At 44.2% G+C, this 11870-nt stretch overlaps 1 protein-coding gene across 1 annotated transcript in view; it reads right to left on the minus strand.

Moving 5' to 3' along the window:
• KCNQ1 (potassium voltage-gated channel subfamily Q member 1) overlaps positions 1 to 10754 on the minus strand; it is a 357426-nt gene extending 346672 nt beyond the window's left edge. Inside the window, exon 1 of the mRNA XM_059825697.1 lies at positions 10357 to 10754. Within this exon, the coding sequence (XP_059681680.1) occupies positions 10357 to 10754 (398 nt within the window). The remainder of the gene's footprint in view (positions 1 to 10356) is intronic.
• Between the last annotated feature and the right edge of the window lie 1116 nt (positions 10755 to 11870).

An 11870-nucleotide genomic window follows, 5' to 3' on the forward strand; every position in this document is an offset into this window, starting at 1 on the left:
ACTTCAGCTCTTAGTTGGACTGTGGTACCCTCAAGGGTTATTGTGAAAAAGAAGACTCTAGCCAATTCTAGCCCATTTTCAGATGATGCAGTTTCACTGGGAAGGGGATAGCTGCTGCAGGAACAAACATATTCTTTGAAGGTAATTCCTCACTGTGCTGAAGGAAGATACTTTCACTACAAAGACGGCAGCCTTTGTTGCGCTAGGGATAAGGAAGGGTTCTGTAATCTTTGCCACCAGTACCATGCCTCTGCTATTAAACCTAGTGTCTTTGGAGAGAACCCAGGGAAGTAACCTGATGGATGATTTACATTCTGTTCTCGAACTGTGACCCAAATTTCTTCCCTACCCAACCCATATAAAATTACGTAATATTAACATTACAATGAAAAAATATCGTTAAAAATGGAAAAAAGTTAGATGTATCCCCAAGACTTCAGGGACTACATTTGCAGAGGAGACTAGTGACTTCTGAACACTGGAGTTATACGTATCCAAGCTAGTGCAGTTGCCTTGTGTCAGTTCAAGACTGCTGCCTGACAGTGAGCAGCTTACGGCAAGCGTGACCACTCTCTGGTCTAAATAGAAGGGACCAGACTGTGTTCTTGCCCAGTCTAGAACACATGCAAGTAGGGAAGGACAGAGGAAGGACGATTTATTTTTAGAAATCTACAACAAAACTACTGGTGAGATGGTGAAAAATCTAGGCATATATGTTATGTAATTTAACATATTTACTACAGGCAAGAGACAACAGCCATATGGATAAAGTAAAAGTTCATACAGAATTAGCACCACAAGATGCTTAGTCTTTCAGAAAAAAATACCTTATTTTAAATAAAATAATTTTAACTGAGTTCTGTGCATCCTGTGAACAACGTCTGGCAAGTAATTTTAATTGCCCTAATTTTGGAGATGCGTATACAAGTTTTTGTCTTTACTAGTTGGTCCTTACCTTTTATCTTTACTAGTTGGTCCCACTGGAAAGCAAGTACCTATTCGCATAGTGAAGTTAAACACGTGATGATCATTTCTTGCAGAATCAAAACAGGTATTACTTCAACAAATGTATTATACTTTCCTATTATTGCAAAAGAAAATGTATGCTCTATTTTTTTCAGGGTGTTTTAGAGTAAAGCTAATGATACTAGTTCACTAAGAACAGTATATTTCTCATCTGAAGTAAGCACTAGTCAAGCTATATAACAAAGCATTTACTTTTTAAATAACCCCAGCAGAAAAAGGCATGCAAAAGAAGAGGGATTTTATAGTTAGGAATAAAGCCTTTCAGTTTTCTATTGCAAATATGACAGAATTGTATTGTCAAATGACATGTCATAAGTCCATTGGCATTCACAAGGCACGTGTGAGATTTATGTTCCTATTGAAAACTTTAATATGAAATTCAAAGATCAGGATTAATATTTGCAGAAGCAGAAGAAACTTGAAAGGATTCAGAAACCCTGCCCTAGGATTACTCTGGCTTTGGTTAACATTTTTCATAAAATATCAAAACATCACATTGATTGTGAAGAACATATAAGAAAAACTAAAAAGACCTACTCTAGACACATTGCTAGGAATATCTAAAGGCCACCTAAAAATTTGCAGTATAATTTCCTATTTTTGGTAGTTTATAGCTTTCAAAAGGATAAAATTCCAAGGCTGCAATTTTAGTGCTTGATTTATTCCTTGCATAAATTCCAACACATAGACACATTCTTTTCTTGAACTCAAAAAGGATTCACACAGTTTTGGGAAAATGTGTGTTCATTAACTTACACCACTGGCAGTTCTGACACTAAAGCAGTTCAGACTAAGAACTTGCTTTTGTCATGGTGGTTGTCCTAAGCTTTGAGAAATCATTGGCTTCCCCTGTGCCTATCTATTTTTTATTGTAATTTTTCCAGGTTCTAAGTTTTCTGTTGTAAAGTGTGTTAAAAAAAAAAAAAAAACAACAACCACCCAAAAATCAAGTACTTACATTATACCTACACATTTACCCCAGCCCTGCTTTGCACTCTGCGCAATTTCTTACAGCGCTTTGAACGTAGAAAACAGCTATTACTTTACTATTCTGTACCATGAAGTGGGGCAAAGAGAAAGATGAAAATCCATGTGTCCTCAAAAATTGGTCATGCCTGACAAGGAAAAGTTCACAACAAGCACCTCTCTAGTCCTCCAGGTGTGCACAAACTGGTGGCCAAAGAAAACTACTTGATTTAGAGCAGCTTTAGAATTTCCTATTAAAAAATAGCACTGCCTAAAAACGTACAGTAAAATTAATATTAAGTTTGACTACTAAGGCATTGAACACTCCCTCTGTTATTAAATATATATATATACACACACATATCTCTCTCTCTTTCTGGTAGGAGGTAAAATACAGTATCTACTACCACAGCAGAAGCTTGCAAATACATGTGCTTTCCCATTATCATTACTGGTATTGTAATGGTTCTCACAGGCCATTACGCCAGATGAAGCATGACTGTATGAGGAGAGCTAGTACCTTACCTAAAAACTCACTAATCTACACATTCTTCTCCTGTAACTCAGGCTACCCATCAGGCTTATTTGCAACTGGCAACTTTCCAACGCATTTGAAACTTGTGTTGGACCTCTTGGTGGCAGGCAGAAAACACCTTGCCCCCAACAAGACACTACTTTCCATCTGGAACTGAATGAGCAAGTGTTCACAGCTTTTGGTTTCAGCCACTAATGCACATTAAACAATCTATTAACACACAAAATTAATGAGGTACTGCCAAGTTTAAAGTCAGCAAAGCACTGTGCCTGTGCATAGTTCCCTACAGCATATGTTGGCACCATTGTTTGTAATACATCTAGCGCTCAGGCATTTGGAGCTCAGCCTAATTAGTTCACTGCAATTGAATCTCACTCTAGCCCTGATTCAGCTGCAATGAAAGTTTTGAAAGAGGCCTATCTACACAGCCTTGCACATTTTTTCCCTGGCACTTGAAGAGCCAGAGCAAGGAAGTGTGCCGGAATTGCCCAATCAACCATTTGACAGATACACAGAAATGTGAATACTGCACTTACTGGTTTTCAGATCATTCATGTGCAACTTTTAAAGGTAGAATAATTCTTTTCCTGGAGGAAAGCAAACACCAGAGAAGGACTTGAAATCTTATACTGGAAGGATGATAGGAAAAGAGAGAAGGCCTATCCCCAGGAAAGCCTGCCCAAACGTAATACATTTATAACTTTTATGTGTGCATTCCACAGAGTTGTTTCTCCACTGCATGCAACCTGTCTCCACTGAGCATTAATGTTCCGAAGTTTATAGCCTTCTGCTTCCATCAGTTACTCGAAAACCTAAACATCAGTACAATTACAAAGTCTTTTTTGCCCCCACAGAACTTCCTCCCCTCACACAGCTTCTGTGTCTGCCTGAGGACCAGAGGTCAAGATGACACAAGTGTATTTATTTTTTTAAGTAGCTGACCATACCATGCTATCCATTTCAGAACAGAAATTAAATTTTTGTAATGATTGCTAGAGATACTGTTTGCCTTCAAAAAGCGTTTTAACTAAAAGATAACCAGCTTTTCACCTTCCTTCTCCTTCAACAATCAAAACAGTTTTCCGCAATCATTTTCATACAGCAATCATTTAATGAGACAAATGATGCAAAGATGGTGGTTTAGTCAAAGTGACTTCCAGGCATTAACTACTAGTGCTTGCAGTTGAGAGGATCTGGTTTCTGATGCTGCTTTTCTTTCTGATGACAATCAATTACTAAGTAAACTTGGATTTTTTTTTTTCATTTTTAGTCAATTATGCAATTATTAGTATCTACATTTCTTATCCTGAGAACTTTTACTGTCCCATTGGGAGAGAGAAATGGGGACCCCTCCTGACCTGTAACAATGCTGTCACTCCTGAGGTCTCCTTGGCACAGACCTGGATTGGTCTCAGCCACAGGACAGCCAGACAGTCCTCAGCAAAAAATGAAACTTCCATCAAGTTACAGATCGGGAAACGTGGCACAAAGCTAGAGTGGAAAGCCGTATACTGGCCAACCCAAATACCGTCTCAATCACACAAGTCTAAAGAAGCACCTTCATGCAATATTATAGCTAAGGGTCTGCACTGTGGCATGCAGCAGGGAAGGAGGTAGCAGCAAAAACTTTAAGTCATTTCTCCACCTCACCTGTATCCAAAATCTGTCAAGACTCAAAACTTCAATATCTGGCTGATCAGCAAACAGGGCTGACCCTGCAAGAGCAACTCCTAAACATCAGCACATGTACGACAAGCTACGATAATGGGACAGGAAAACAGTCTTCTCTCCTCTCTGGGAATATGTAAAGTTGTCTTCTCAATCCCTTTTTGTCTCAGATAAAAGTGTTACCAGGCATATTGATAGATACACAGTGCCAGGTGGCAAAGATGTCCACTCTGCTGCAAATCAAAACACTAGACACTGTGGAGTAGGGCTGAGCAGGGAAAAAAAGAAAAAAGCTACAAATTTCACCTTGTTTCCACTTCCTTTTTCCCAATTGTAGTCCTTGAGCATGTGTGCGACCCCCAAAATCTACACAAGCCACTGCACAGCTGTAACACACTATGCTTTTGCAAACGTGAGGTGACAAAGTGGCAGATTCCTATTATTACAATTGTATCTAGCATGAAGGGATGGGAGTACCAGGCTCCAGTAATACGTATAAATACTGAATGCTGACTGCAAGCAACAAAAGCTCATAGACAAAAGTCATATATAAATAAAATGAACATTTATTCACATCAGCCTCTGCATGACAAGAAGCGTAATCTCTCTCTCTCTCAAACATACCAAAATGAGGGGGCCAATTTGACCTCAACTAAATTACCTCAGTTTTGACAAGACAAAAAAAAGCTATACCCTGGTCTTCCTGCAATTGACTGCAGCAGAAACAATATGACTCTGATCAAATTATTTTTCTTTCCTTCCACTTAGAAAAGCCATGCTTATTTTGGAGGATTTAAATCTCCTTTTTAAAATAGAAGTAATAATCTGAAAGTCTGACTCCAAGCCACAAAGACCTCTAAACATCCCAATGTTCACATCCAAAACATAGTACTTTGTATGTTTTGCTCCTTTTTTCACTCAGTTTATTCAGTCTGAAAGAAAACTTAGTCATGTGTGAGCACATGCACACACTAATTATTTTATGGATCTTTTTTCCCTCCTCAACAGTTTACACACCTACTATGAATCAGTAGATTTGGAAGTATGTTTGCAGTACATTTGGAAACATGACAAAAATGGGATTTTAAGTTGGAGTTATGCTTCTTCCTCACAGTATTGTATGTAAACAGCACCATGCAAACACTGCACTGCCTTTAATAATTGATTACTGTAAGTCCCGATACACACGCAACTGGAATATTCTATCTACCCTCGCTTCTTATCTTTGCATGCGTACACGTGCAGCCACACTTTGAGAGTTTGCCTGTTTCTAGAGACCAGTCTCCCAAATCTCAACCACGGCCAGTCCAAGCTTATGTAAACATCTTGGGATTCAAACAAACTCAATGACAATCATTGCTGATTGAACCAAATGTATACAAAGGCAAAGTAAATTGAACCACCTACACGCACGCAAAGATAAGATAGAACCTGATTATCTTGCATGGCAACAAAGGAGAGCTGCCATACCGGAACAGACCAATGGTCCATCGGTTTCCAAATTGTTCCCTCTGGTAACAGCCAACACTTCAAAGAACAAGAACGTGGGGAGTCAACATGCAGTGTATGTTGCCAGAAGTCATTATTTGCCATGCTGAGAACAAGAGAAATCACCAGAAAGATCATAAAATAAGTTTCTTCAGGCACATTTTAAGATGTTTTATTTTAAACTACTTAAAGAGGGTGAGAAGAAGCTCTTCCCTCATGCACTTAAATCTAAAATAATTTTTTTAAAATATCTGAAGACTTCACTTACTCTTTACAGTCATTTCCAACACTGGACAGAGTCTCAGGATTTCAGCAGGACACTATGAGGAAAGAATTTAAGCTTCTTTTGTCGCTCCACCTCTCTTCACATAGCCTGAAAACTTGACGAAGGCCACAGAACATTTCACCCCTCAAAGCCACTATCCCAAGGTGCACTACCATGATAAGCGTGATAAGATGCCCTAGCTCCGAAGGTCACCAAGAACAGCGGCAGTCATGTCCTCACCTCTGAGAGCCAAGGGGAGTTTGGTGGCCCTGGCAGGACATTACCATACATGCAGCCATACCACGCGGCAAGCTCTCGCTTGCAAAATCCAAGTTTCCAAGAAACCACCAGTTGCGTTTGCAGAAGCATTATCGTGTGGATGAGGCGCTTAGGGACATCGTTTAGTGGTGGATTTAGCAGGGTTAGGTTTACAGTTGGACTTGATGATCTTAAAGGTCTTTTCCAACCTAAACGTTTCTATGATTCTAAGCCACGCATGTAAATCTTCAGCTATCAAGCACAATTTACTTGCCCTGGTAGAATTAAGTGTATGTATACTATATACTGCATATATTTAAATGAAATTTAATGCAACATCAAACCAAGTCATGTAGCTGAAATAAAAGTTTTATCACCTCCACTAGTATTTTTAGACAGGTTTTTTGAGCAGTAAATTAATAGCCGATTCACCATTCCTTCTCCCCATAGAGACTATTTCCACAGCCTATAAAAATCTAGTATAAATGAGGTACAATAATTCATTTCTTACTCTGCTCACTTGAGATGTTTCTGCTTTTTGGTCTGAGCAAATAAGACAAATCTCAGAAAGACGTGTGCAGAGTTCAATTGATTTAATCAGCAACTGTGATATCCAATTATCCTGGAAGGTTAAAAACATCAACAAGAGAGAAGGAATATACATTTTGCATCTTGGAAAACAGGTATTTCAGCTGCCTTTTGAAAGAAATAACAATTCAAAAGTAAACAGGTCATTAGCCTGATGTAGTACAGCAACCCTCTATTGCTGTACAAGATAACCAGATTCCATCCTTTAGATCAAGGGGTGCATGAGGGGTTTCGCTGCACGGTAAAACATACAGAAATCTAAACAATACGAAACCAACATACCAACACAGAACCTATGGATTAAAGCTTGGTGTTCAACTTCCCTTTTCTAAACATTATAATATAAACCTGAGGAAAATCAGTTCTGAATATCAGCTCTTAGCTATTAGTATGCTAGATACCACTGACTAAGATTCCTGAGCAGGAAAAGGGTGTGACAGGCAATCAGTAGATGTAGCTCTTATCACTTGATAAACAGTGTTTCAACAACCAGCCAGAGATACAGGTCCAGAACAAGTTACATTGACTATTCCAGGACTTGTTTCTAAATTTAATCATTTCAGTGTATAATTAAGAACACAGCCACACACTCTGCACAATGTAGAAGAGCGCAACAGACAAAAAATGAAGAAGCCCGCGGTGCTCGTTGCTCCCATCTTTGGGCTAGATCTTGGCCAGGACCCTCTGCTTGGCTTTGGTCTTTATGCCCTGATTTAACACCACTCCTGTTCCCTTTCCTTCCCCTCTGAACCTTTAAGATAGCAACTGAGACCTCCCAGGCAGCTGAAAGCCCCCAGAATAAATCAGGGGGTAGCCAGCAGAGGAAGTCACAAAGAGGCAACAGGCAAATGACATCAGTCTCTTAAGCAGATTTTGGCAGGAGAGACAACCATTAGGTTCCTTGCACATCACAAGGTAAAAACCAGCTCAGCTCTCTATGAATGTCTGTTTGTATGCTGACAACAAAATAATTACTTTACATAATAAATTACTTCCTCCAGTGGGAGAGAAGTGCATGCACGACTGCGTGTGTGTGTCTTGTAACTCTGAGTCCTTTTCAGCCCTGCAGCTCATCACTTGCAACCAACTGCTTGCAAAAAGCTAGCAAACCATGCGCAAAAATCAGGTCCCGTGCCTCCTCCAGAGTAAAGGCTGAAAAAACAACAGCTTCTCAGATCAGACAAACTGTCTTGTCAGTTGATTTTTAGTAACAAACTTCTGCTTTGTAGCAACTATTAATCTACCAATACTCAGCATCTGGCTGGCAGGGGCTGCACTCAAAGAGAACATTCCTTGGTGCAGCAGAAAGCAAGCATCCCAGGAAGTTGCTTTGGGAGCTCAGAAAGCAAGAGTTGGAGAGGTATGGACCGAAGATCAGTAACCTAAACCATTATTTAACAGGCATAAAAAGTGCAGGCTTATCCACCGCATAAATAAGAAGAAGCTGGGATGACTGAGGACAGTACAGACTCAATTCCCTCTGCTGGTGGAAATCAGAGTGAGGCTGCCAAAAAATACACACATTGTACTTGCAGATTGCCTTGCAAGAAACATATGAGGGTGTTAGTACCCTCTTCTGTCTCTTTAGAGTCCTAAGAGAAGGAATTTGCACAATGCTTAGTAAGAGGCTTGAAAATATTTACTGCCACTGTCATTCACCATTGCATCAGAAGAGCTCTTCTGGAAAGAGGGGAAATGCTGGGGCTAATGCTTACACCATGGATAAGCGTGTATTAGGGGAAAGACAGGCAGTGACTTCCCGTACATAGTACAATCTCTTTCTTAATGTAGAATTACAAAATCTTAATTCCTGCACAGATAGGATTAATCCATGCTGCTAGTACTTGGGGAAAAAAAAAAGTTAAAATTCAGGCTAGAATCTGAGGTAGATAAAGGGTTTTTTTCAGAATTTTCCTAGGCCCACTGTTAAGATTTAGAGATGATTAGTTAAGATATTGAACACAATTTACCATCCCTTCTATACATAATTTGAGACACCTGAAAGAGGTCAGAAATCATAGAAGATGGCTGCCTGAAACTCCTTTTTAGAGAAAGAAAAAAAGGAACTCCTATTCCTGAAAGTGTTTTACATTGTTCAACCACAACTATTAGACACTTCATAATTATGACCATTAGTTGTTTTGTCATCTGATGGCATTATCACAACACTAAAGAGAGAATGGAGCCCACAATTATCTCAGCAGCTGCACACAGTCATCTCCCAATTAAATACATTCAGGTGACAACTGTTTTCCCTCCACTAAAACAAAGTTGGTACCACTTACCTGACTACCCAAAGACTCCAGAATCCTCAAATGTGCAATATAAGCACACAATCCTGAACTGACTTAAAATAATAGTTACTTAGAAATAGAATTTTAAATCAGAATACAATAACTGGATCGTAAAAACTAATTTTTATCAAAGTCTTTTGTCTTAGGATTTTGACCATAAAATATCTTTACCTCTAGCTGTTGTAATAAGCATGTATATATACGGTGTATATATACACATATATGTGCATGCACACAATAAACAGACACCATGATTCTGCCTGACCTTATTACCTACATTTAACACATGCAAATTGCTCAGGGGTCACACAAGCCTTCCGCAACATCTCGATTAAAAAGCACTTGTTGAGACCCTTGTGCACCACAGACCTACCAGGCGCTAGCTCAGGGCGGATGGTGCGCTCCATGGTGGATATTATGCCCGCAGCAGTTTTCAACTTGCCTGCAGCTAAGTAGTTTTAACATCCTCCGAACGCTGCCGTCCTCCTTCCTGTCTAAAAATAACAGCGATGGCATTCGTACCCCATCGGATGAGGAGTCAGAGGCAGGGGCAATAAAAGAGGCAAGGAAAAGGAGCGTCACCTGCCTCTCGTTCTCCTCCCACAGGGCTGCAGCTCTGGTAACGCACCTGTTCAGTCAGAAACAGATGCTGAGCTGGAAAGTCAGGAGTCACCGCATTAAAAATTACTAGAGAATAGATGACACTGTTACCTGCTTCGTTTCCACGCTCAGAATGAACAATTTATTTCAACTCCCAGGGTAATTTTCTGAAGAAAATTGCCTGAAGCTCGAATAGATACACCCAGGAGCTCCTAAACTGAAATGACAGCATTTCTGTTTAAAATAAGAGAAACTTTCCCCCCAAGCATAACTTTGCTCGGTTTTGTTTTGCTTCGCACCCATGAAAAAAAGAAAACCACCACCTCAGAAGACTGTATCTGCAAGACGTTCAAGCCTGGAAAGCCCCGCGGCTGAGGGGACCGGCGCGGCGGCCGCTCTCCCGCCTCCGCGGCGAGGACGAGCGCTGTGGGGGGAGGCGGGAGGGGGCACGGCACCTCACGCCCCAGGGACGGCGGGCAGGCGGGAGGGGCAGCCCTGAGAGCCTCTCGCACCGATGGCCGCGCCGGGAGACGGTTTCCCCGCTCCGGGCAGCCGCGGCTGGGCGCGGGCAGCGGGGCCGCCGCGGCTGACAGGACAAGCCGCTGTAACGGGAGCCCGGCGCGGAGCAGGTGGGCTCGGCGGGCGGCGGGGAGCGGGGCGGTACTCACACGGTGAAGTGGTACACGAAGCACTTCCAGCCCGTGGGCCGCTCCAAGAAGTTGTAGACTCTGCCCTGGACGCTGCTGCGGCTGAGCAGGGGCTTGCGGAGGCTGTAGATGGAGACGCGAGGGTCGAGGCTGACGGGGGGCCGCGGGCAGTCGGCGTTCACCACCACCATCTCGCTCCTCAGGCGCAGCGGCCGCTCCCGCTCCGGCTCCGGGCTGCAGCCCGCCGGCGGCTGCCCGCCCTGGGCGGCGGAGAGCGGGGCGTAGTGGGCGTTGGGGGTGCTGTCGGCCAGCTCCAGCGCCGAGGGCTTCTTGCCGAGCGTCATGCTGCCTTTCCTGGGCAGCGACAGCCGGCCCAGGCTCCGGCTTTTCTGCTCGCCCGGTGGGGAGCTGGAGGACATGGCTGGGGCAGCTCGGGGAGGCCGGGCGGCGCGGCGGTATCGGGGCTGCGCTGCCCCAGGGAGTTGCGGGCCGGCGCCGGGCGCCCTCTCCCGCCGCCGCCGCTGGCCCGGCCCCCTCGGGGGCGGCTCCTGGCCGGGAAAGGTGAGGGGAAGCCGCGGCGGGGGCGGGCCCGGCCCGCCCCGCAGTCCCGGTGCCGCCCGTCGGGAGGCGCTGCGCGGCGGCCCCGGCCGGCGGGGCGGGAGCTGCGCGGCCTCAGCGAGGGAGCGGGGGCGCCCCCTCAGCCGCGCCCCCGGCACGGCTCCTCTAGGGCTGCGCCTGCCCCAGGGCCCTGCCCGTCAGCCCCGGAGGACACGGGCCGGGCAGCGAGCCCTGGCTGGAGTCCGGGCCCCCTCTCCGTCTCAGGCCACTCTCCTCTCATTGCTGACCTCGACCCGTTTCACCCGTCCCCTTGTCCCGACATGGCTGCGGGGAGGTGGCCTCTTACCTTTGCGAGGCCCCGGGCGCTGCAGCAGGTGATAGGGTGGGGACCAGGGAGAAGCCTGCCAGCTCCCCTGCAGCCCGGCAGGCTCTGCCGCCTTCTCAGCCCACTCGGCATCTGTGGGGACAAAGTGCTCCAGTAAGTGCTTCCCAGGCCTGTGGTCTGTCGGTGGCTCGAGCTGCTGGGGTGCAACCCCATATGCCTCAGATTTAGGACCACCAGAGCCTTCAGGGCCTGCTGCTCCGTCCCTTTTTGCAGAATTTCAGCGCCTGCGAGCAGCAGAGCTCCTCCAGGAAACTCTTTCTCATAGAAGCAACAAGAATCAGGACCTGGCCAACAGGCCTTGCAGTCCCTGGTGTTACTGCAACATAAGGGAGCGAATAGCTGAGTAATTGGGCAAATTGTAGAACACCGTAAACATGGTTCTGCAAACTTGCATCCTCTACAAGTTGGGTCTCTCACCAACACCAAAACCATTTTGTCTTTATGTAAGGGTGCGGGTGTTTGGCCATTAGTAACAGATTATTTTGAGGGCTTGGGTAACTTTCCCGTGTAGCGGAGTAAGTTACGACTTACTTAACTGTGGTATGAATCGATTTGTCATGGTAATAAGCCTTTTTTGCATCAATTAGTCAAC

Source organism: Gavia stellata, chromosome 17 (assembly GCF_030936135.1).
Source record: "Gavia stellata isolate bGavSte3 chromosome 17, bGavSte3.hap2, whole genome shotgun sequence".
In the NCBI taxonomy this organism is placed as follows: Eukaryota; Metazoa; Chordata; class Aves; order Gaviiformes; family Gaviidae; genus Gavia; species Gavia stellata.